This window comes from Gadus macrocephalus, chromosome 8 (genome assembly GCF_031168955.1).
Source record: "Gadus macrocephalus chromosome 8, ASM3116895v1".
NCBI lineage: Eukaryota > Metazoa > Chordata > Actinopteri > Gadiformes > Gadidae > Gadus > Gadus macrocephalus.
In genome coordinates, this window is record NC_082389.1 from 20,188,037 (window position 1) to 20,214,863 (window position 26,827).

At 41.9% G+C, this 26,827-nt stretch overlaps 2 protein-coding genes across 2 annotated transcripts in view; both read left to right on the forward strand.

The window, feature by feature from the left end:
* The first annotated feature begins 4,129 nt into the window (after positions 1-4,129).
* Positions 4,130-26,827, forward strand: part of paxip1 (PAX interacting (with transcription-activation domain) protein 1) — a 44,793-nt gene continuing 22,095 nt past the window's right edge. Inside the window, exons 1-8 of the mRNA XM_060059838.1 lie at positions 4,130-4,346; positions 5,036-5,170; positions 5,626-5,669; positions 5,794-5,857; positions 6,187-6,297; positions 21,274-21,349; positions 21,440-21,958; positions 24,570-24,685. Of these exons, the coding sequence (XP_059915821.1) occupies positions 4,266-4,346; positions 5,036-5,170; positions 5,626-5,669; positions 5,794-5,857; positions 6,187-6,297; positions 21,274-21,349; positions 21,440-21,958; positions 24,570-24,685 (1,146 nt within the window). The 5' untranslated portion in view covers positions 4,130-4,265. The remainder of the gene's footprint in view (positions 4,347-5,035; positions 5,171-5,625; positions 5,670-5,793; positions 5,858-6,186; positions 6,298-21,273; positions 21,350-21,439; positions 21,959-24,569; positions 24,686-26,827) is intronic.
* LOC132463565 (zinc finger BED domain-containing protein 4-like) lies at positions 16,320-17,562 on the forward strand. The gene is made up of 2 exons (XM_060059827.1): positions 16,320-16,785; positions 16,950-17,562. Exons 1-2 carry the CDS (start codon positions 16,549-16,551, stop codon positions 17,334-17,336), a joined length of 624 nt encoding a protein of 207 aa, XP_059915810.1. The 5' UTR covers positions 16,320-16,548; the 3' UTR covers positions 17,337-17,562.

Genomic DNA, 26,827 nt, shown 5'->3' on the forward strand with positions numbered 1-26,827 from the left:
CACGGAGAGCCCTGCGCAATGTTCAGCTGTCAGAAATGTGTTGTAATCACTTGTATTCCTCATAGCTCTCAGGCTGTGAGGAAATCAGCAGCCCGCGATCGCAGCTCCTTTGATGCGAACGCGCACAGGGCGCATAGTTCAGAGCCGGACAATGATGTCGTAGTAAAGCCCTCAGGTCTACTCTGCATGTATTAACTGTGGCTAAACATAACTTCATAAGTTCTCATTTTCAAATGATTATGAATACTATTATTGTTATTTGAAGCCGTGTCAGTCTTGACTGTGGGTGGTGTGGTCCTCTGTGTCTGCTAGTGTCTATAATACAGTAATATTTTTGTCGACATTATCAAACGGAAGAACTTTTATTATGAAGAGCACAGGGCAATGAAGCACGCTAGCCAATAATGGCGCGTTTCCACTGCAGGGTGCGGAACGGATCGGATCGCAAAGGTGCGGGTCGGGTCGCGTTTCCACCGCCAAAAGTGGGCGTGACCCGGACTTTGCCGTACCCGTTCCGGCCCCATTCTTGGGACTCCTCCGTTGCGGTACCCAAAACGAGACCAGACGCCTGAAAGGGTCCCGTGAAATTCTAGCTACACCCCCCCTCCGTTGATTGGTCGACAGAATCGTCACTTCCGGGTGACGCGGGGATAAAAACAAACAAACAGTAGCCTCGAGGTATTATTCTTTACAATTAACATGTCGCGTAAAAAGCTTGCTTGGGCGAACAAGGAGGTGGAGACGTTCGTCTGCATTCTTGGGGAGGAAGACGTTGTTTACGATGTTAACGTAGCTGCCGCGGCGATCGACATCCGGCCTACCACCAAGGGTAACTGTCGGCAGTGGAAACGCGACCTCGGAACTGAGCTGGGCTATATAGACATCATGGCTGTTTTCCAATGTCAAGGAAGCATGCTCAACGGCCGCCCTTTTAAGGACGCTACGTCATAGAACGCCGACAAGCACTGTTCCAATGTTGAGGACACTCGAAAGCCGCGCCATTTTTGCGTCCTTTGTTTTTGAGAATTCCGAGATTTTTCAAGGATGCATCGCTGCATCCTAGACGAGCCAAAACTACACCCACAATCCTCTGCGTTCACTGGGCGGGTTCTTGAAAATGGCAGAGCAGTGCACGTTCAAACGAAGTGAAGTTATATTAGTTTTCAGAAATATTTTGTGCCATATTGCTTTTTATAGATTCATCATGTTAATGCAAATAATCAAGCCTGAAGACCTGTGCCACTTTTCAAACGTTTTTGCAACTTAAAGGCACCCAGTGCAACTTTCGAGGCTTAAAAATAAACATTCAATTTCTAGTCTTTTTTACACGTAGTAAGTTTCAATAACTCCATACCATTACATACCGACATTTAAGCAGCAAAGATGAGACGTCGTTGTGTGGTGAGAACTGATACAAAATCGATAACAACAACAATGCCGCCATTTTCTTTATTTTTTGTAACCTACAATAAATAAAGCAGGCTTCCAGTCAATGGAAAAATGGCTTCTCCCCACCGGCGATTGTTGTTGTTTACGATTTTCTATCAGTTCTCACCACACAACGACGTCTCATCTTTGCTCCTTGAATGTCGATATGTAATGGTATGGAGTTATTGAAACTTACTACCAGTAAAAAAGACTAGAAATTGAATGTTTATTTTTCATTGAATGTTTACATAAAGTTGCACTGGGTGCCTTTAATGATACGTTGCTATATTTTGCATGGACGTAGCTGGTGTTAAACACCACTGTCACCAATGTAAATTTACTCGCTCACAAGATTACATTATTTATGTATACCTATTTATTTTTGTGTTGAATCGTTTTTTTTTAGGGTCAGCCCAGCAAACGGAGGCTTTTGTGCGCCTTAGGGTGGCGCACAAACATTTGTTTACCGGTGGAAGGGATAGTGCCACTATCCAATGTTGTACAATTAATGCACAACCGATCATTTGCAATGTTTGTAATTTTTAATGAACGTATTTAATTGTATTTTATATGATATACTTATGTGTTCAAAGCACTGGTAGATTGTAGGCATATATGAATGAATGAATCAGATCAGTTAAATAATCTATCCAAATAAATACAAGTTTATCATCTCTTTCTTTGTCTTTTTCCCCCTGCGTAATCAACCGTACTGTAAATGTGATGTATGAATTAAGTTCTCAGACAATTTCACTTAGTTTTATAAAAATTTAATGGATTTTCCTTTTAATAAAGACAATTCGATCAACCACAACAAAGCTTTTGTGACTACCCCAAAGAGGCTCCATGCGAAGGAGACATGACCGCATTCATAACAGACAAAAGTCAAATAAATATTGATTGCTGCCATGTTTTATTCATAAGCGCACATGTGTTTACAAGCGGACACGCAGTATTAAAAAGCGGGAGCGGAAGCGCTTCCACACTACCAAGTCGTTCCCAAAGTCCGACGTTACAAACGCTAGGAAGCACTCGATCTAGCACTCTAGTCTCATCTCCATAGGACGCGACTAGCAAGGACGCGTCCTAGCAAGGCTGCAGCCTTCACTTTGGGAAACAGCCCATATTGGCGCGTTTCCACTGCAGGGTGCGGAACGGATCGGATCGCAAAGGTGCGGGTCGGGTCGCGTTTCCACCGCCAAAAGTGGGCGTGACCCGGACTTTGCCGTACCCGTTCCGGCCCCATTCTCGGGACTCCTCCGTTGCGGTACCCAAAACGAGACCAGACGCCTGAAAGGGTCCCGTGAAATTCTAGCTACACCCCCCCTCCGTTGATTGGTCGACAGAATCGTCACTTCCGGGTGACGCGGGGATAAAAACAAACCAACAGTAGCCTCGAGGTATTATTCTTTACAATTAACATGTCGCGTAAAAAGCTTGCTTGGGCGAACAAGGAGGTGGAGACGTTCGTCTGCATTCTTGGGGAGGAAGACGTTGTTTACGTAGCTGCCGCGGTGATCGACATCCGGCCTACCACCAAGGGTACTGTCGGCAGTGGAAACGCGACCTCGGAACTGAGCTGGGCTATATCGCCCCCTCCCTACCGCACCTTTGCGATCCAATCCGTTCCGCACCCTGCAGTGGAAACGCGGCAATGATGTCTATGGGCTATACCGCCCCCTCCCTACCGCACCTTTGCGATCCGATCCGTTCCGCACCCTGCAGTGGAAACGCGGCATAAGAGGACCCGCCCACCGGCGGAAACCAGATATTGAGTGGTACATTCGTTTCGCTCAGTAAGAACCAAAAAACGAATAAACAAACTGAAATTTAGATTTTCGTTTTCTGGTCAAAACGAAAAAACAAAACAGCTTGTTTTCTGGTTTCTGCTTGCGTCAATTATTCCCAGAAAACAGAGTAATAAAACGTACCTTGCTCGTTGTTAAGCTTTAAAAGTTAATTCCGGCTGTACTTCATTGTTGGGTTTGAAAGCAGTGTGAAAAGCTGTGTGAAATAATATTAAGTGCTACCAAAAAGTACAAAAAAACATGCCATCCCAGAGCTCCGGGCCGCTGCAACTATGTGCGCCGCCGCCATTGCAACCAATAGTGGTAATAATTAATAATTGTGGTCATTGTGGTAATAATAATTGTGGTCATTCGTAATAATTTATAGGTTTGATGTAAAGTAAGCCCTTTTGGAAACAAACGAAACTTTTCTGGCCTAATATGTCACTTTTCTAGCCGGGAAGTAATAGCCTACTTACTACATAGGATACCGGATGAGAACACCTGTCTCCAATCCACTATTCTCTACCAACAAACCCCAGTATGTTTATTTTAATGAATGCATTGTTGTATTGCCTATTTCCATTTTCGTTTTCGATTCATGATAATAATAATATAGGCAAACCGAGCAGACTAAAAAACTAAAACCGCACATCCAAATAAATGTAATCTGGCGGATTATTATCTCCAACCCGGAATGTGCTATATCTCGCAACCCATAGCGCTACACGTCATAGGGGCGTAATTGGTCATTCTTAATAATAATCATTCATATATATATATTGGAAAAATTATTTACCGTGTCTTAGACGATTTAATGAACAGTTAATAGCGAAACACAACATATAGTGGAGTTATTTCGACAGAGTAAGGTATTACATGTTTTGAAAAGAGGTAGCACCCCTGTCCATGTCAGCATGGTGTCGTCCACTCTGGATTTGGCGCTAGAGCGGCGTTAGTGTACGAGTGGCGGCAGACCTGTTAGCCTCTGGATATTTGGTCTATCTCCTCTCCTTTCAACTCACCGTGGTCACCTATTCATGGACAATCATGTCTGACGAAGAGTCAAAGGTCCCTGAAGAACTTTTTAAAGATGTCAAATTCTACGTGGTCGGGGACATTGATGAGACGGTAAGGCTTTGGACCTTAGCTTATAGCTTCTTACCTAGCATGCTAACCAGCTAGTTTCACCAACATGACATCTATTGGATAGGCTAGCCACTAACATGCTATCGGGCTATTGGGGGATAAGCAAGCTGCTGTCACTGCCTACATTGTTTATATTTGAAAAGTGACCAACATATATGTGACCGTTTTGGCCGTATTGTTTATTGAGAATAACCTTAATATCTGGTGCTGATTCATTTAGCATGGATTAGGTTAGTTCGTAGTGTGACACTTTGATATCGATAGCTTCTCCCTCTGCTAACTAGTTCATGTCTTTTATTTTGTTCTAATATAATTGTGTTGGTATTTTGATCATATCCCCTTGTAACAATTAGTGATTGAGGTGAAATCAGATGACAATTAATGTGTGAACTATTGCTTTGATATTCACTTTTATCCACTCAAGATTCCAACCAGAGCAGTCGAAACGCACAGATACTATGCTTGCCTGTGATTCCTAGTTGTTGTCTTGTATACATGTGTTGTACCCATTTATTTAGAATGCAAGCTCTGTGGTTCTAACGGAGCTGTCGGCTCTGGATCACGTTCGATCTACTACGGCGCATGTCTCTAAATAGTCGTTGAACTTCTGTATTTGCTAAGATCTATATTTTGGTTATGTATTTTTGTTCAATATGCTTTGGCCATTATAGGTAGTTAAGCTGCTTAAAGCTGGGAAAGGCAAGGAGGTGTCTTACAATGCCTTGGCCACGCATATTATTGCAGAGGATGGGGACAACCCAGAGGTTGGCGAGTCACGAGAAGTCTTTGATCTGCCTGTGGTAAAGGTGAGTTAAAGATGGACAGTCTCCTGTTGTAACTGTAGTGTGATCTTTTTCTAAAGAGCGTTGGCAGCCTTCATATATGTGTTGTTATCTCTATATTAATGTCAACCATAAAGACTTAGCAGCTCTGTTATCACAGCTCTTGTTATTTTTCACAAAGCCCAAAAATACACCAACACATAATTTGGTTTCAACATTGTTGCAAAGGGTATGATAGCAGTTAGGCTATTTTGTTTTAAATATGTCTCATTCTTGAAATAAATTATTCTACACAATCATGGACATGGTAGTCAGTAAAATGTATAACATTATCATTTGCTGATGTAAGTGCTTTGCAAAAAATAACTTTTTTCAGTCCCCACATGAATGTTTAACCTCTTTTAATCATGTTTAATTTTTTTAGAATTAGTTTTCTGTGCGTACATGCTGAATTAACAGTTTTCTCTTTCTCTTTTTAGCCCTCCTGGGTGATCCTATCGGTTCGCTGTGGAGATCTTCTGCCGTATCCTTCAATAGCCCATTGTTTGAATTGGTTTCACATTGCATGAAAATGCATAACTAATTGTAACAAAGATGTACTTGTACATTTGCTATTGTGGTTTCTACCTTAACAGAAATTTCTCCAGAGTTACTGGATTTTCCCCAGAGTCCGGACAGATATTTTTTGGAGTAACAGCTTGTCTTCCAAAAGTAAGAGCTGATCATATATAGTAGTACATTGGTAGACATTTCATGACGCAACCATTGTCAACATCTTTGATAAACTTCACTGACCTGACCTTTCTTTCAGGTATAGTCTTATTTTATTTGAGAACTATTTACTCTACTGTGTTTGTAACGTGTCCAAATGCAGATATTTATAAACAAATATCCAGCTGTCCGTAAATGCGATTTAGGTTTTTATTTTCAGATAGATTAATTTATAACTGAATCTATATGAAACTCCAGTCGGACTAGAAAAAACATTTGTATCTGTGAAAAGTTGATTGATTTACTAAATTCTGTTGTTCATGGACTAGCTGCCTGATGATCTCAACGCTCTTTGGGCTTATGTTACATTCTACGGAGGAGACTGCCAGCTGAATCTAAACAAGAACATCACACACCTTGTGGTCAAAGAACCGAAAGGGGTAAGTTGCCATTTAATACGATTCATTGGAAAGTTGTCTGACGGTATCCAGAATCCGTGTTACCAGTGCAGTGCATTCGCAGTGGTGTCTTTGACTTGAGTGATATGTGTTGTGGTGAATGTGTGATTTTATAGAGGCCTGTTTTTGTTGCTGTAAATCATTTTAAATGAACTCTGAAGATTAGGTAGCAAAAAGAGGGAAAATATCAAATTGAATTGGTTGCTTGGGTCAGAATGAGGCGACTCGCGACTGGCAAACCAAAACGAATGAAATATAGTTTTGTGGGTTCTATCTTGCCAGGAACAAACCAACTATAATCAATGTCTGTTAAACAAATAAATCCAATTTGACACTAAGGGCTAAAGTAAAGCCTGCATCTAAATACAATAAGTTTGTTTGCGTTGGACATGCATTGTGTGAGTTCTCAACTCCTTGATTGGTTATCATTCATCATCTTCAGTCATTTTTGCCTCTCAAAATTATACCTCCTACATTTCACAATAAAATCTGTAAAACAAATCCCAACTAGACATGCCGCATGTGCATTTTCTTCAGAAAATGCACGTGGTTGCATGAGAAATATTCCATGAACATGCTGACATGCTTATGTTAGCACGGCTAATACAGGGTAGCCGCGGGGTCTTAAAAGTCAAAAAAATGTCTTAAATTTCATGTTCCTAAATTAAGGCCTTAAAAAGTCTTAAATTGCGTTACCCAAGTCTTAATTTTTTAAAGATGGTCTTAAATTTCCTACTAGGATATGTTTTCGTAGTCAACCGGACTGTAACACAAGGGGAAAATGGGGGGCGTTTTGCGTATCGGGGTTTTGCGTAACGTCAGAGAACGTCTCATTTATTGGAGCATGCGCGAACAATACTTTGGGTTTTCGCGCCGGCAATCTCAACAAACATAATCAGTCGAGAGGAGACGCCACATCATGGGGAAGTAGGGCTCTCAAGTCTCACGCATTCGGCGTGAGACACGCAATTCGTCCCATGCACACACTCACACGCCACACTTCGTATTTCTCACGCAGAGAAATTACCATGATAGCGCCCACCAACTTGCGCCACTATTTAACAGTGGAACAGGTAGGAATCAAATGGGTTCCCCTTACGTAGGGTGACCAGACGTCCTCTTTTGCCCAGACATGCCCTCTTTTTGAGACACTTATAAAAATAAATGTGTCCGGGCGGAATTTCAAAATCGTCCGGGATTTGATTAAAGCCTCATACATGTTCACATTGAATTTGCGTTGCGTTCCTCTGGGTCGGTCACAAACTACTTAAGCTACGCCCTCCCCACCTCAGTTCTGTTCGCTTTGCATTACTGGAAGTGAGTAGGGGGAGTGGTTAAGTAGAGTCTTCAGATTGGACGGTTTGACTTAAGAGTTACCGTCATGTTTTGTATGTTGTTGCCATTATTGTTTTATAGGGACAAACATTAACAAATTTCTCCTACAGGGGATTGATAAAGTTCTATCTATTGAACAGAAAGAAACACTTGGTCATACTTTACACACTTTACCACAGCATTGGCCTACTGAATGCCACAGATATATTTTAAGCATTGGACTGAATGCCACATAAATATATAATTATGTTTTTGCACGTTTGCAACGTTTAAAAGTTCAGGGAAAAGTATAGCCTCTACTGGTGTTGCTTAGGCCAATATCCTTTTGAGGCAGTGTTGTTTCCGAATATTAGTGTTAAGGGCCAATAATGCTTACTATCATACATTAGTCACCATGTCTGTGGACGGGTGAGGGTTAGGGTTCGGGCTGGCTCCATACATTACGAAGGAGTTAGGAAAAGAGGTCAACGAGGCAAGTGGTGGATTCATTGAAATGGTTGAGGAAATTTGAATGCTGAGAAACTACAGCAATTTGAAAAGAGTTTGTTTGTTTATATTTTATATTGTGTGTTGAAAGTTTGATATTTAAACCAAAAATACAGCTACACTTTCACACCATCGCTTTGTGTATTGTTTTTTTAATCTTTTATTATCATTTCTGGGTACATGGTCTTAAGAGACATCAGGCCTCTAGACTTTGAGTTAGGCCCTCAGTTTGGCTCTTTGATTGGTGAGTGCACACTTATCCTTTGGCACATTCATTAATGTATTGACATGAATGTTTCATATGTTCCAAAAAAACATGAATAACATATGCACGACCGCGTTTTACGACTGCTTAATGGGTGCGATGTAGGTCTTAATTTTCATTGAAGTGGTCTTAAAAAAGTCTAAAGTCTTAAATTTGGGTTGATCCAACCTGGGGAAACCCTGTAATAAGTGAGTACAGTAAGTTTCAAGTCCCTGGGCTGCTCTGAAGCGAATTGATTGAAGAATGGGGCTGATGGTTTTAGTTTGAATGTGAGCTATGCCGCCCCCTGCTGCAAAGAGGTCCTTAACTATACTCGCACCAACTTTGACAAAACTGAGTTGATTGTAGGGCTGGGTAAAAATATCGATTCATCAATGCACTGCATTTTATTTGTTCTCGATTCAATATGGATTGAGAAAAATCATACTCAGTCATTGTAATCTAGAAGCGCGTATGCCTAAATGTTCATGCCCTTTTACATTTGTCCATGTTATGATTATTAATAGTTTAAGCACAATGAAATGGTTCATTCATTTTGAAATGGTTAATTCTATATAATATTTAGGTATTTTTGTCATCTGCACATATTATTGAATCGATATCGAAGCAATTGGATTAGGGATGGGCACGAGTAGTAAATTCCAAACTCGAGTGATCGAAGGAATTCCTCGAGGATCAATCAAGTACTCGTTTAATCAAATCTATTTTTAGAATGCAATGCATCTGCAACAGGAATATGCCTGATGATGAACGGCAATATTACCAACCAAACATGTAATGCTTATTCTCCATCAAAACAGTCAGAGTTATTAGAGTATTCGTTATTTATTTTTGCAAACGTTCAAAACACATTTTCCTTACAAAAATAAATATGCGTCTCACAATTTAAATCATGTCGAACCAAGGCCCGTAACAGTTTTAAAAAAAACAAAAACAAAACAAGTAGCCTAACTATTGCAAATAATTTAAAGCTGCAAATAAAACGGCAGCAAATGGACTATGGAAATACTCAGCGTTGTGATCTTCTCTACACGGCCGGTATTACAGCTGCATCTTGCGGCGGTGAAAATAGCCGACACACTTGGTTGTCGGGTCTGCTTTCCCGAACTCACCGTTGTGTTTCAGGAGCATATGTTGCCGCATCGTACTTGTAGTACTCTGGTAGCTCGATTTCGCTTGGCATATTTTACATTTCACCTTATGATCTCCTATTTCTTTAAAGTATTTCAATTCTTGACTGCGCTTTGTTTAACCGCCATCTCTTAACTTTTTGAATTCTGGCGTGCCTGCACACGTCACGGAACGCGCCACACAGAAATTTGATACATTTCATTTTCTTTGTGCCCACGGCATGAGTGGCGCCGCACAGAAAATTGATACATTTGCTTCAGAAAACGTTGTTTGCGTGTATATGCAAACTCGAGTTTGCCTGTCCACCAACCGAGTTCATTTGTAACGAGGAGTACTCGAGTAATCGATTCCTCACGCCCATCCCTAAATTGGATCAATATCAAATCGAATCGATATCGAATCAAGACCTAAAGAATCAAACTGAATTGAATTGTGAGGTACCTGGCAATAACCAGCCTTTTGTATGGTTGAAGTCAGCGTTTTTTCCCCATTGACATCCATTATATGAAATGGCTCGACCAGCACCTGCAAAAGTGGTATTCTGAAATGTAACAATTTCAGAGTTCCTTGATGGGCCCACTAATGGCCCATTCAGACTACACGATTTCAGCCCGATTTTGCCCCGATTCTTTCGTCGCAGACAAATTTGCGAATCGTACACCATATTGACAGGTCGGCAACAAGGGGGCTTGTAATGTGACATGCTTGCGATCTGCGATGTTTTCGTCTGCGACGTTCGAAAACCCCACAACGAAAAGTTTGGGACGTCAGAATTTTTTGGGGAATCGCATGACGTATACATTGTTGACGTGAGGGAACCACGCCCCCAGTTGCGTGAGGGAAGCCCGCGAACAGCTGGAGCTCAAGCGCAGTGTTTACCTACTGACTTCACTGCACTATGCTGAGTAGGCGTAACTACTGCAAAAATGAATGCGATCAAGAAGAAGAAAACTATAGAAAATGGAGCAATATAATGGAGACAACTTTGGAAATGTGGCAGCAACGTCCCTGCATTTTCGACGTGTCCTCGAAGGACTTTCACGATAGGGTGAAAAGGGATACAGCCTGGCGAGAAATAGCCGACACCCTTGACCTACCCGGTAAGTTTGGAGCCATCAGCTGTTGACGTGCTAATAGCTATCATAAACCGTCTCTGTGCAAAGGGCCGCCAGCATAATGCCTAGTGCTAGGTACTCGGGATCCATTGTTGACGCTTTGTTGCTAAGCTACGTTGTTGCTGCGTCTACTTTGTATAGTTCATGTCACGCGCAACACAACTACTGTGAGGAATTGCCGCATTGAGCAGATATAAAAACTACTGGAACCTTTATGACAAAAATGTAAAAAGCATTTATGTTGGTTCTAAATCCTAGATTTTCAAAATATCTTGCAAACGTGAATGATACAAAGTAGAGAGCATCGCACCCTCGAATCTTGTAGTCTGGCCAGTCTTACTACGAGACAAGGCCCAATTTCCTGGCTCTGTGATCGTATAGTGTGACATGTTAAATCGTGGAGGAATGTCTGACAATCGTGTAGTCTGAACTAGAGCCCGACCGATATATCGGCAGGCCGATATTATCGGCCGATATTAGGCATTTTTCAAACTATTCGGTATCGGCATTATAATGGCCGATAAATGAATATAAAAAATAATAATAATAATAATTTGTCCACCAGAGGGCGCTCTAACGCCCCAAACCCGCTGATTCAGGCAGAGTGAATGACGGAGATCATCGGTGTTGTTCATAGCTGTGTTCGAAATCATTCCCTATCACGGATATAGTGCACTATATACTAGGGTGCTCGCCATTTTGCAGTGGTGTTCGAATTCTCAGTGGTTAATTTCATGCACTAAAATTTGAGTGTACATACGATGTTCCCTACTTGTTACTCCGTATACCACAATGCAATGCGGTAGTGTTCTTCCGGAGGAGAAGAAGAAGCTGAATAACCGCGAAAACTAATACATTTAATGATGGAGTCTCCGGCTTTCGTTTAGAGATGTCAACAATTTAATTGGGAGTTAACATAGAAAATGTAATATTCAAAATTAAATGAAAATGTTGCATTCAACATCAATACAAGCTCCAGCTTTCCTCGGGATTGCCCGGTTTGTTAACATGACGTGGGAGCATCTGTCTGCGTCACACAAATACCCGGCGCATTTACTGACGCAAATGACGCTTAGAAATGTTCAGCGTAGTGTCCGAATTCTCGTTTGTTTGTTCCCTATATAGTGCACTATATCATAAACACTATATAGGGAATAGTGAGGGAGTGAATAGGGAATGATTTCCAATACAGCTCATGTGTGCAAGTGTGTTCATGGTAAGTTGGCAACTGTCACAAGACATACATTGCTTGAATAACAATTAAAAGAACATCCCCATCAATTCTCTAAAGTCGATAAGCATGACTTAATTCATGACTACCATGTCCAGTTTTGCTGTTGTTACGTGTTAGTTGAGAGTGAAAAGGATTTAAAGGATAACTACAAGTAACCAATGTTAGGGAAATCTGTTTGTTTTGTTGCGCGTTTCTGGATTTTTTTTTTTTATATATATCGGCCGATATATCGGCATATCGGATTTTTTAATCACAAAATATTCGTATCGGTATCGGCCTTAAAAATCCTATATCGGTCGGGCTCTAATATAGAGCTCCGCGAGTCGCAAACGGCAACAATCACTTTCTCCTCCATGCTGCAGTTCACCCCGGACTGCACTGCACTGAGTTTGACGGTTGAACGCTGATTGGCTGTTTACGTTACACATGTCACTCAGTGGCCACGCTGTTGAACGCTGATTGGCTGTCATCACGAGAAATTAAAATACATTTCAACTCGAGCGAATTTGTCGCGCCACAAATCCTCGTGAACGCGCTCGCCTGTGCACGGCGAAAGTGTGGCGCGACAAATCAAAACTTGTTGCCGGTTTTCTCTCGCGAAGAATTCGCCCGATACGCGTCTACGTTCACTTTATATGGGATTTTGTCGCCCCGTTACGTTTGGTGTGAACGCACAATGAGTATGCCGGCGGCGGCAAAAATAAACAGATTACGTGCCAATTTGTATTCGATGTTCGCGACAGGGGCATTTTATACATCCCCTGGAGAACATCTCGCGATACATCGCATATATTCGATTGCCCAGCCCTACCTCAGATAATATTTGGCTCTTCAAGTGCCACCATTATGACCGACGTTGTAAAATAAAACGATACAGTAGCATAGGCCTACCCTATTCAGCTCCGTACAGTTCGAGCCGGGGCATCAACAGTCTGCTGGCTATACAAATGCAAACACAATCCTGCGATGTCTGGTTCAAAAAGAATCAGCTTCAGTCCCAGGTGTGGCTCAGCATACATCCTGCTTCTGTATTTTGTTGTTGGGAGGGTGCATGGCCTTGTCCGACTGTATCAAAAAGTCCAACAACAACTACCGTTTGAAAGCAGACGAAATCTATTAAACTCTGCTCACCATCATTGAAGTCCTGGGGTACTTCAGAGGTTTCGATGCTTGTAGTTCGGTTCGGCCGCCACTGGTAAATATTCGCAGAACTGAGAGAGATGAGGTGCGCAATGATATTGTTCCTGACTATTGAATCGTGGTATCTATCAAATGGTTTGTCTTTCAGCACTGCGTGTTTCGATAGTTAGAACTTTATTGGTTATGAGATGCAGTTTGAGATGCGTTCTTATGATTAGAGATAGACCGATATGTTTTTTTCAGGGCCGATACCGATACAGATTATTAGTAGTCAAGGCGGCCGATAATTTGGAGATATTTGGAGCCGATATAAATTTACAGAAAAGGGAAAATATTGGCGTCAACATTTTGAATAATACAAACTCCAACACTTAACTTCATTTAAATGCCTTTAAGCATATGTTTAATAAACACAACAGCTTATCGGATTTGCAACATAACACAATTTAAACAAATAAATGGCTCCCTAAAATTTTCCTGAACTGAACTGTTAATCTTTTACTTATCTTTCTTTTAAGTTCAAACAAAAACAAAAAGTGCAGGGTGTTCTTATGAAGTTAACTGAAAATTTAAATAAATAAATAGTTCCCTAGTTAAACAGCCATTATTGCCAGACAGTTTTCTCTCAGACAGACGGTGCTTTGCTGTCAGTTTCTCATGTGGTGCGCACACACGCACACACACTATTCTCTAGCCATCCCCTCATCGTGTTTCCCTGTAATAAAACAAACTGAATTTTACTCTCTCACACACACACACACAGACTCTTACTTTTATCACTGACTATTTCCCTATCAATATTATCAGCAACCTTGTTTCAAGTGATTAAACCATTTAAAAACACTAAATAGCCTACAGCATCTTCACTTTAATAATCAGTGTTTATCATAGGAACATACAGCTGCTGCTAACGTATTGGGCCTCACAGTAACGTTAGTAGTCGTGAATTGTAGAGTTTCGCTACAGTCTGAGCGTCTAGAGCCAGAGAGGGAGAAAGCGGACAGCCGGGCTGACGTTATGCTAAAAGCTAATCAGCCTTCACCTTAGCCATGGGCTCGAGGGGCTCCTTGGTTACGCAGTCGGATAGGGCATTATGCAGTTGTAGAAGTATAACCACCGCTTAACGTGCTTCCCTGCAATAAAACCAGACTGAATTGAGTTTATTAGGTTTTTACTCTCTCCCTCACACACACTTTTACTATCAGACTATTTCCATATCGATATTATCAGCAACCTTGTTTCGAGTGATTAACGGACTGCGAGCAGAGCTGCCGCTTATGTTTTCAATAGCGTTAATGGGCTCGCAGTAATGTTACTAGTAGTTGTGAGTTGTAGAGGACTGGGATATTTATTACAATTTCGTGAGTCTGCTGCCTTTACTTGCCTCAAAACAAAACCAGACAAAACCTTTTCTCCTCTCCGCCGTGTGTGCACAGAATGCACAGCTTTCACTGCTGATTGGCTGTTACCCGTCGTGGCTCTGCGTGTAACCAGAGTGTGTAACCAACCAATCAGATGGTGCTGTGGGTGGGACAATGCTGGAGACAGCGTAGTGACAGCAGACGGAGAGGGGCGGCTGCATCTGAGCCAAAATAACCCCGTTTTAAATTGATATATTATCGACCGTCGGATCAAAAAAAAGCCTGAAGCCGATATGCGTCAAAATGCAGAATATCAGCGTCGATAATCGGCCCGGCCTATAATCGGTATAATCGGTTGTGTTGCTAAGTACATCACCACATACCACGACCTAGGCTCTTCCTTTCTGCTTCAGCTTAATCCAAATTTGATGATTTGGAGTCATATTTCCTGACTGTCTTGCACCGTTTTCTACTAGCAGTAGGGGTGCAACGGATCATCATTGATCCGTGATCCGTTCGGATCATCTATTTCGGTTCGGCACACGCATGATCCGCGGATTGATTTATGAAAAAAAAAAAAATTTGTGTGCATGTTCAGTCCACACACAGCCGTAACCATTCCTGCTAGTTCCAGGGACAGAGCTACTTGACACTCTCTGGGTAAAAGTCTGCAACAGTTCCCTTTTCAATAAGCAAACAGTCCTATGGCTCGTTGTGATTTTTTGTCCTCAGTGTACAACATGAAGAACAGTGGGCATGGAAAATAAAAGTAGGCTAGACTTCGGTGACTACTGTAACGATAACGGCTGCCTCCAGTGCTACGTCTGTTTCCATATACTCGCGCTGCCACACAAACCTGTCGCCTAGGTTACCGCACAGACGTAACACGTAGCTGACATAGCGATTGCTAACATAAAGAAAAACCTGCAACACAGCGTGGTCATGGCGAGCGGAGGAACAGAAGAACTAGAACGCCCCACATTTAAATCCCCTGTTTGGGAGCATTTTGGCTTCCCTGTCAAATTGAATTCAGAAGGAAAGAGGTTGGTGGATAAAACCGTGACGGTGTGTAGGCACTGTGGCACAAGAAAGCCATACAACAGTGGAAACACATCGAGCATGGCCACGCATTTACAGCGACATCACCCCGGTGTTTCACTGACAGGAGTGAAACCGAAAGCGGCTCAACAACCGCTCATCACCGCGGCATTTAAGCAGCCCCTTCCTCCACAATCAGACCGGGCTAAAGCAATCACAAACGCTATCGGTCTGTTTATAGGTGCTGACATGAGGCCATATTCCGTTGTGCAAAACAAGGGATTCAAACACATGCTGAACGTGCTCGAGCCACGTTACGACATCCCGTCGCGCACCCACTTCAGCGACAATATTGTGCCAGGTCTGTATGAGCAGGAGAAGAAAAAGGTGGTGGATGAGCTAGCTGTAGCACCCTCTGTTGCACTCACAACAGACGGGTGGACGTCGAGGGGAACGGTGAGCTATGTGACAATAACCGCTCACTTCATCACAGCAGACTGGGAGATGAGAAGTCCGGTGCTGCAAACACGCCCCCTCTACGAAAGTCACACAGGCAGTCACCTTGCGCAGGTACTGACACAAGCAGTGGAGGAATGGAAGATAAAGAGGCCCACTACTAATATCCCAGTCACAACTGATAATGCCAAAAATCAAATAAATGCAGTGAATGAGGCAGGACTGGGCCCACAGATAGGGTGCTTTGCACATGTAGTAAATTTGGCATCACAGAAGGGAATCTCAGTCAATAGGATGGACCGCCTCCTTGGGAGGATCAGGAAGGTGGTTTCCTACTTCCACAGAAGCACAACAGCTGCTCATGTGCTTAAGACAAGGCAAGAAATGCTAAAGCTGCCTACTCATAAGCTCATACATGATGTCCCAACAAGGTGGAACTCCACTTATGAGCGTTATCTGGAGCAGCAGGCAGCTATATACTCTGCATTGACCGACAAGACCCTAAAGAAAAATGTCAAAGACATCATAACCCTCTCTGATGATGATGTGAGAGTGGCAGAGGAGGTCCTCCAGGTGCTTAAACCCCTTAAAACTGTTACATCTCTGCTGAGCACTGAAACGTCACCATCTGTGTCAATGATCCTTCCGCTGAAAACAAGGATTCTATAATCCATGGCTCCAAGTGTGGAAGACAGCACCATCACTCAAGATGTCAAGACTGCCATTAGAGAGGACCTGAAGCCCAGATACACTTCACCCCCTACTCTACAGGACTACCTCCACAGATCTACTGCCCTGGATCCGAGGTTTAAGTCCCTGTCTCACATAGACCCTGACCTACGCCAGAGGACATACAGTGACCTCACCACTGAGATTGTGAGCAGTCTGGCCACTGAAGACTGTGATGAGGTAAAGGAAAAAAACATTATTTTAAAATGATCAATTTAAATCTTCATACATTTTTTTATTTTCAGTAATAATGGCATTCATTTAATGTTATTGCCGCATTTTTCATATTTATGAAACATGATAATAAATAATAGGTTTAATTAATGACCTATTCTTTTCTGCAGGGTCAAGCTGCAGAGCCAACAGGAGCAAACTTGGACACATCTCCACAAAAGAAGTCGGCGTTGGCAGAGCTTTTTGGAGAGACCTTTGCCAGCAAAGACATGGACAGCAAGACTCCTGCTGACATCATCAAAGAGGAGGTGGCATTCTACCTGGCAGCAAGCGGCATTGCAGTGGATGGTGATCCACTGACATGGTGGAAAAGCAATGAGTGTAAATACCCTCATATTGCTAAAATGGCAAGATGCTATCTCGCTGTGCCAGGCTCTTCAGTTCCTTCCGAGAGAGTGTTCTCAACAGCAAGGGACATAGTGACTGCAAAAAGGTCCACACTCTCCCCAGACAATGTAGACACCCTTGTCTTTTTGAAAAAGAATTTAAAATTATAAGCTCATGTATGCTTTGTTTTCTTTCTTTAATTCTTCTTTGATGATAATGCTCTTGTTTCAAGGAAGATGATGTGCCTTCTTATGTTGCACTTTAATTTGTTTTTTATTGATGGTCATTGGTCCATGTTTAAAGGAAGATTATGTGCCTTCTTATGTTGCACTTTAATTTGTTTTTTATTAATGGTCATTGGTCCATGTTTAAAGGAAGGAGATATGCCTTTTTATGTTGCACTTTAAGTTGTTTTTCATTGATTATGTTGAAAAGAAGATATTAATTGTACACTTTAAGTTGATGTTATATATTTCAATTGAATAATTTAAAAGTGTTAATAAACAAAAAGACAAAACATGTTTATTTGTCTTGTCTATTTTAAAAAAAAATTTTTTTTTGCTGATCCGAAAAATGATCCGATCCGTGAGTTTTTTGATCCGTTGCACCCCTAACTAGCAGGTGCTGTGGAGACTTCACTGGTGCTTCTGCGTGAAACTAAATATTTGCCAGATCGCTATGGATGTGATGTCGTATGAGCGATTGTCACATTTGGCGTGAAGGGCGGCACACAAAGTAGACTGGCGTGAAGCACGGAGCGCAAATGTCTGCTTTAGAATACCACTGTTGCAGGTGCTCGTCGAGAGATTTCTTATAATGGAATTCAATGGGGAAAAATCGCTGACCTCAAACAACGCAGGGTTGTCAAAGTTGGTACGAGTATATAAACCACACTTAAGCAGGTCTCCCAAAGGTTAAAGGGACAATTCGAATTCGGTCGATAGGGTTTACATGTGGTCCATAGTGTTTAAATGTGGGCGATAGTGTTTAAATGTGGTCGATAGGGTTTACATGTGGTCCATAGTGTTTAAATGTGGGTGATAGTCTCACTCTCCACCTCATCCCTAACTCTCCACCTCAAGCTGGTGTGTAGTGAGCGTTCTGGCGCCGATTGGCTGCCGTGCATCATCCAAGTGGGTGCTACATATTGGTGGTGGTTAGTGAGGTCCCCCCTTCACTTTAGTGTGTTATTAATTATTATTTTGAGTGTTATTAATTATTATTATTCTTCATGTTTAACCTCTGTTTTCCTTTTATTCCTAGTCTGTTTTACATAGTTTTGAATGATGACTATGCTCTGTAAGGTGACCTTGGGTGTCTTGAAAGGCGCCTCTAAATTAAATGTATTATTATTATTATTATTATTAATTCACCCATTTTCATTAAGCTTTCTATCGTTAGAAACCCACTCATATTTTTGAATGGTCGTGCCTCATTCCCTTATTTTCTGGAGGGACTGGAGAGATCCGTATCGATCTCCAACACTTCCTGTTTAAAATGACGCAATATGACGATTTTTGCGTAGAAGTAAATAGGAAGTGTAAGAGGGGAGGATTCTCAAGACTAAAACCACTAGTCCCACCCCTCTATAGGGGGTGGGACCCACTGACGCTACAGACCTATTAGAGCAGTGCCGTATTTTCCGCACTATAAGGCGCACCGGATTATAAGGCGCACCTTCAATGAAGGGCCTATTTTAGAGCTGTTACAATATATAGGGCGCAACGGATTATAAGGCGCATAGAATAGAAGATACTGCAGTCAAACGTTTGACTGGGGATTGTGTTATGCATCGACTAGATCAGGGGTTCTCAAAGTTTTGACAACTGAGGGCCAATTTAGGAACCCAAAATTTGACTGAGGGCCGCCAAAGGAAAAAAAAATGTTGGCGGGAAACGCCGTCAGCATCCCAGTGGTGAAAAAAAACATTGCACCCGCACCGTGGACCTCTGGGAGTGAGGTCAAGTGAGGTCTAAATCATGAAACTGAGGTTCACCCTTTCAAAGTAATGTACAGCCGGATTAAAACTAAAAAAGTGTAAAAGGATTTAATTGAAAGCTAGAGAGAGTCGAATATTTGTTTAAATTAATATTGATTAAAAAAAAAAATAATAAAAAAAAAATATATTCTTTCCGCGGGCCGCCATTGGCCCGCGGGCCGCACTTTGAGAACCAATGGACTAGATGGAGCTGTGCTAAAGGGAATGTCAACATGTCGGATAAAGTCAAACTTTATTAAGCGTTCCGACAACTCCGTTCACTCCCATGGTAACGATGTTCAAACGTTAATGTGCATATTAACAATATCTCCCAGCCTTGTTCAGTTGTAAACACGTAAAATAAACAGTCTGATACCGCTAATTCAAACGTTAGTGCATAACTCAACATTGTTAAGTTACGTATAACACGTAAAGCTTACTTTTTCAGTTCATTCCCCGTCCACGAATCCCTCGAATTCTTCTTCTTCAGTGTCCGAATTTAACAGTTGGGCGAGTACGGCATCCAACATGCCCGGCTCCCTCTCATCATTAGTCAGTGCTGTTGCCTGGCAGTTCAGTGATTATTCCTGCCTTCGTGAAAGCTTGGACCACAGTTGAGACTGATATATTAGCCCAGGCATCCACGATCCATTGGCAGATAGTGGCTTAAGTCCTTCCAAGCCCCCCTCCACACGAAGCCGATTTTTTGGTGAAACCGCATAAGTCTTGTCCGTTCGGCCGACCGTCCAGACGGAGCCGGCAAATCCGGTGCCCGAAACCGCACATTTCTGAAACCACCCTCGGAGGTGGTTTCAAATCTATCCGGACCCATGCGGTTTCGTGTTAGGATTCGTGTGGACGTCTGAAACGCTTGATGGCATTAGCCCCCCACCAGCTGGGAGATGTCAGAGTTGCGTTGAATTTTTTATTGAATATTTTATTTTTATTATTTTTGTAGCTTTAAATAAAGCCCCTTGATCAATGTAATTACTAACTGTACATTAAAAAGTATTTCTGCTCAATTAAAAGGTTGAATCTCCTCGTGACTGAATGTTTGTACACAGCGCGCAGGCTTGATGCGCTCCACTTTTTTCTGTGGAGAACCAGCGCCTTGAATATTTTCTACAGCTCGAATATTTTCTACAGTTTCTACAGCTCGATGCGGTTTCGAAATGACTTGTCTTTACGGAGATACCCCTGAACTGCATAAAACGAAATCGGATCGTTTTCACCAACTAATACTCTTCACTAGAAATGTTGTGTGAAATGATTTACAAGCAGTCTTGCGGTATCAGCTTGGTAGATGGAACAGCGAGGTGTTCGATAGGCGGAGATCTAGATCAGCGGAATTGGCCAGCGAAGCTGTGCATCGTGGTGCATGGTGGGAGTTGTTGTCTTCAATCCACAAGCGCCAAAAAGTCTCTTTCAGCCTTTTCTCGGTCAAGACGGCACCAAATTAGATTTTATTTTATTACATACTTTACTACATATAGGATCCAATTTCAATACATGTTCATGCCTCCACCGGTGAAATGCTCCTTTAAGGACCTCTTTGGCGCCATAGCTCACAATAAAACTAAAACCATCAGCCCCATGATTATAGATAAGTAAAGTCTACGTCCCCTCCCTTGCTCCGTAGTTTTAAACCATAATGGCTGTTGTAGTTTGTTTTCAGGCAGATAACATTTATTAAAATAATTTCATTGACAAAGCCTTGTGTTTGTAAGTTTGATCAATCATACTCTACATGCAATAAATTGTTCATCGACGATGAATCATTAACATCCCTAAACTGCATACAGCTTTGCACTGAAAGTGTTTTTATTTTTATGAAACATGGCACTATATTTATCTGTAACATGAAGATGTTTCTGCAAGTTTGTCTTTTGAAGGAGCATGCAAAGCTTTATTTAAAGTCAGACAATGGTATTTTATGTGAAAGTACTTATGGAGGACTATTTATGAAAGGAAACGGGTCATTAGACTATTAGACTTTTATAATTACATTTTATGCACACTCCTAAGCCGCCACAGAATTCAGCGGTTTCCCGGCATCGACTTATTTTGGAACCAGTTCTGTCTGACATTAACAATGTTTTGTTGTTGTGTTTTGTTGTTGTTACTTCCAGCCCAAATTTGAGTGTGCTCTGAAGCATCCTTACATTAAGATTGTTACCCCAGACTGGATCATCGATTCTGTTAAAGGTAATTTCAAATGATGAATTATAATAATGTATTTTGTTAACTTTGGTTACACCAAGAAGATAAATATGTCGCTTTGTTTAATTTCTAAAGGCAACACCAGAAAGGATGAATTATTCTATCACCCCCGCCTCACCTATATGGAGCTTGAGGATGAAGGGGAGAGTGATGAGTCATACGACCAGCGGTCCCGTTCTGATGGAAGCAACAGCCCGCGGCCCTCACGCCCTTCCAGCACTGCCTCGTCCTGTGCTGATTCTCCCGACAGCCCCCGCCGACGACCAGGCCCCAAAAAGCTTTCCTCCATCACTTTCGCTTCATCACGTAAGCCGGAGCGCGGGAGTGAGCGCATGTTCGACGACTCGGACGACGACTCCCCCGCGGAAAAGGAGGGGCGCAACCTCAACTGGACACAAGTGGTCGCTCCTTCGGCGATCGCGGCCACCAACGCAACCAGAAGACGCGGAGCGCCAGCTGGGAACAAAGACCCGGCCCCCCCCTCAGGCCAAGGGCTCGTCAGCCTGGGAACCACTGCTCCTTCTGTGCCTGAGAACGCCACTGCAGTGGATGGATCTTCTGCCGCTGCTCCACTCAGTCAATCTACACAGCAAGGTCTGTATGTGGCCCGGGTTCGGCTTTTATCGGGGTTTCTGATTTCTTTAAGTGTGTATTGATAATTATCAATAAATGTTATTGTTACATTGTTGTTACAATAAATGTTACATTATTATAGGTTTCAATGTATTTTCACGAATCAAAAATGATATTGACGCCACCGAGATGCACCGTTAATGTAATATCATTTAGTGCCTTATATTATTGACTCTGCAAGGAAAACGTTTATTGGTAGAATGTCCTCTAGTGGACAGAACATTTAAAAACATGCTGATAGTGGATTTGGCAATGCATAAACCTATGTATACAGTGTTTATGTACATAGTAGATATTATAAAGAATTTGAATATTAAAAATAATAAGGAATGGGATTATAGAGGAAGATTGACGGCTCTAAAGCATGAAGATGTTAATCGGCACAAGTCAAGAACATGACTTGATTGATCCATCGAGATCTTAAGCGGGGAACCCTTTGAGACATCTGCGTTGGCTCTAGAGATTTAAACCGAAACCTAAGAAAGCCGAATGAATGGCTATAAGGCAGGGCAAGAAGAGGAATGATTCTGGATAGGTACTACCAGTTAAGGCTGCTAGACCCACGGTAACTTGGACACATTTTGTGCCTCTCGCGTCGAGCTTGAGATTGCTGGACACGACAAGTTACTTGCAACTCACCTGTTTCCACCACGGATTCAGAAATATATACTGTAAATATATTTTTGAGGAGAACTGCGTTCATGGTTTACGTAGAATGTAACATGTTTCTGTAATGTTTCTAAGGTAGTGAACACAATTTGAGAATAACTTGCTAAAGTAAATGGAAAAAATGTGACCTCAAGACACACTTTATCTGGTTTATGATTCTTTCCAGCATAAACCTTTTAGAAATGGGCGGCAAAATTCTCATACATTTTAGTACTTTGCCCTTATATATTTTGAGAGTTTCTGTGGTCCAGTAGAAGCTGAGTCTGTTCTACCTGGAATTTAAGATTTGCTTGGGTTGTTATAGAGTGGTGCTTACATGGCAAGTGATATTTTGGCCTTATCATAATTTGTAAGCATATTTTCCAACATCAAGCTGTATAAACCTGAATGCTTATTGGATTTAAGCATACCAGGTGATGTGTATTTGCGTAATGTGTGAGGGTGTGGCCTAAGGAGATCAACACTCTATATCAAGGTGTGCATAATTATTAGACAGCTTCTCTTCCTCAGGCAAAATGGGCTAAAAAAGAGATTTAACGGACTCTGAAAAGTCAAAAAAATTAAATTCTTTCAGAGGGATGCAGCAAAGTAATTGCTAAGATATTGGGGCGTGACCACAGAACCATCAAGCGTTTTGTTGCAAATAGCCAACAGGGTCGCAAGAAACGTATTGAGAAGAAAAGACGCAAATGAACTGCCAAAGATTTGAGAAAAATCTAACGTGAAGGTACCAGGAAACCCATTATCCTCAAGTGCTGCCATATTCCAAAACTGCAACCTACCCGGAGTGCCCAGAAGTACAAGGTCTTCAGTGCTTAGAGACATGGCCAAGGTAAGGAAGGCTGAAACCCGACCACCATTGAACAAAACACACAGGTTGAAACGTCAGGACTGGGCCAAAAAAATATCTGAAGACAGATTTTTCAAAGGTTTTATGGAATGATGAGATGAGAGTGACTCTTGATGGACCAGATGGATGGGCCTGTGGCTGGATCAGAAACGGACACGGAGTTCCACTTCGACTCGGACGCCTGCAAGGTGGAAGTGGGGTACTGGTATTGGCTGGTATTATTAAAGATGAGCTAGTTGGACCTTTTCGGATTGAAGATGGCCTCAAAATCAACTCCCAAACCTACAGCCAGTTTTTAGAAGACACTTTCTTCAAGCAGTGGTACAGGAAAAATCTTTCAAGAAAACCATGATTTTTATGCAGGACAATGCTCCATTGCATGCATCAAAGTACTCCACTGCAAGGCTAGCCTGTAAAGGCCTTAAGGATTAAAAAATAATGACATGGCCCCCTTCCTCACCTGACCTAAACCCTATTGAGTACCTGTGGGCCCTGCTTAAACGGAAGATTTAAAGTGAAGGAAAACGGTACACCTCTCTGAACAGTGTCTGGGAGGCTGTGGTTGCTGCTGCACTAAAAGTTGATCGTCAACAGATCAAGAAACGGACAAAATCCATGAATGGAAGGCTTGTGACAGTTATTGAAAAGAAAGGTGGCGATATTGGTCACATATTCTTTTTTTTGACACGTCAGAAATGTTTATTTGTAAATTTCAAGTTTTATTCTCACAACAGATGAAAAAAAACAAGTGAGGGGAAAATGTTAGTTTTTTCATTTAGTTACCTGATAATTCTGCACACTGATAGTTGCCTAATAATTGTGCACATATATAAATATTCTCTTAAGAAAGACAAATCCTCACTTTTACTTTCTTAAAAATTCAGGTTTAGGTTAATGAACATTTTGGATTGACCGAGAACACTGTTGTTGTTCAATAATAAAATGAATCCTCAAAAATACAACTTGCCTAATAATTGTGCACACAGTGTATATATGTTTATTGGCAAAATATTGATCTAACTTTTTTTTTTTCTATCTCTTCATGGCTTTAAGGGGTAGTTTCAGGTTCAGAGGCGGTCCCAGAATGGAGTCCGGCAGCAAGAACCCTACGGAATATCACCAACAACTCTGATATGCAGCAAGCCAGCCGACCCATGACAGCCCCCCATGTAAGTAATAATTAACAACCTCAACTACTGCTGTTGTGTTGTGTTGTCAGCGTTTGGTTGATGCCCTTTACCTTTTGAACATGTGAGCATTGTTTGTATGTCATTTTGAAAGTTATTTTGGTCTCACTTGGGCTGTAAAATGTCTTCACCCAATCCAATATTGCCGATACCTGATGACATCTTTGAAACGGCAAAGAAACTAAACTACAAATTAGGGATGGGCACGAGTAGTAAATTCCAAACTCGAGTGATCGAAGGAATTCCTCGAGGTTCAATCGAGTACTCGTTTAATCAAATCTATTTTTAGAATGCAACGCATCTGCAGCAGGAATAGGCCTAATGATGAATGGCAATATTACCAACCAAACATGTAATGCTTATTCTCCATCAAAACTAGTCAGAGTTATCAGAGTACCGTATTTTCCGGACTATACGTCGCTCCCGAGTATAAGTCGCATCAGTCAAAAAATGCTCCATGACGAGGAAAAAAACATATATACGTCGCATCGGTGTATAAGTCGCATTTATTTTTAAACATTTAAACAAGAACGTTTAGTCTGGAGAGACTGAATGAAATTGCAATAGCAATATAGGTGTGTCGGCCCCTCGTAGTTCTGAGAGTATACCGAATTCAGTGACACCGGGATTCCACCGGACGCGTATGCGCCGCGGTCAGATGCCTTCACAAGTCCAGCGGAGGGCTCCAGTTTTCGCCGGCCAAGTCATGCGCTGTGATATGTGTGACAGCTATGTTGCACAAAATTGCAGCTAAGGCTGGGGTAGCTTTGGTTGAACCGGAGGACATTGAGGACGAGAATATAATTTATTCGGTGGTGCAGTAGGCTTGCAGCGTTCAGTTGTAGGCCTAATGAATGACGGTGCCCTCTTGCGGCCGAGGATTATGTACGCACAATTTTGGCATATAAGTCGCTTCGAAATATAAGTCGCAGGGCAAGCCAAACTACAAAAAAACCGCGACTTATAGTCCGGAAAATACGGTATTCGTTATTTATTTTTGCAAACGTTCAAAAAACATTTTCCTTACAAAAATAAATATGCGCCTCACAATTTAAATCACGTCGAACCAAGGCCTGTAACGGTTTAAAAAAAACAAAAACGAAACAAGTAGCCTAACCATTGCAAATAAGTTAAAGCTGCAAATAAAACGGCAGCAAATGGACTATGGAAATACTCAGCGTTGTGATCTTCTCTATCCGGGATTAAAGCTGCGTCTTGCGGCGGTGAAAATAGCCGACACACTTGGTTGCTGCGGGTCTGCTTTCCCGAACTCACCGTTGTGTTTCAGGAGTATATGTTGCCGCATAGTACTTGTACTCTGGTAGCTCGATTTCGCTTGGCATATTTTACATTTCCCCTTATGATCTCCTATTTCTTTAAAGTATTTCAGTTCTTCGCTGCGCTTTGCTTTAACCGCCATCTCTTAACTTTTTGAAGTCTGGCGTGCCTGCACACGGCACGTCAAGCGCCACACAGAAATGTTTTACTTTTCATTTGCTTTGTGCCCACGGCATGCGTTAGTGGCGCCGCACAGAAAATTGATACATTTGCTTCAGAAAACGTTGTTTGTGTGTATATGCAAACTTGAGTTTGCCTGTCCACCAACCGAGTTCATTTGTAACGAGGATTACTCGAGTAATCGATTCCTCACGCCCATCCCTACTACAAATATAAAATATATAAATGTTACCAAAACAGAATAATACCCAAAACCTACAATAACAATAGGTATCCAAAGATACTGTGAATACCTAATAATGAATATAGTTGCAAGGAAAGATGTCTGGTTCCTACAATATGCTGAGCATGGTGGCCATGGCTTGACGATTAAATCATAGTAAACATCATTGAATTTCTTGCAGTATGTCTTGTTGAGGTCAAGGCATTAATTATCCCAAGGGCAGATTCAACTACATTCTGAGAAGGAGAAGTCTTTCATATGTGAAGGTATGGTGAGCTTGGTAGATATGGTAAAATGCCATTAATATGCCTTAAGTGATTGACCGAAAAATGAAGAAAGAGAATGCGCTTAGTAGATAGCCAACTCGTCTTGTGCGCAAGATTCCGTCAGCATGCTGACATTCATAATGCCACAGAGTTATGCCGCCCCCTGCCGCCAAATGG

What these genes read in the sequence shown, in the direction of transcription:
- LOC132463565 (XM_060059827.1), top strand. Translation starts at nt 16,549, where the DNA reads ATGGCTCCAAGTGTGGAAGACAGCACCATCACTCAAGATGTCAAGACT. An exon ending in CCACTGAAGACTGTGATGAG is followed by an intron (nt 16,786 to 16,949) that starts GTAAAGGAAAAA and finishes TCTTTTCTGCAG; the next exon opens with GGTCAAGCTGCAGAGCCAAC.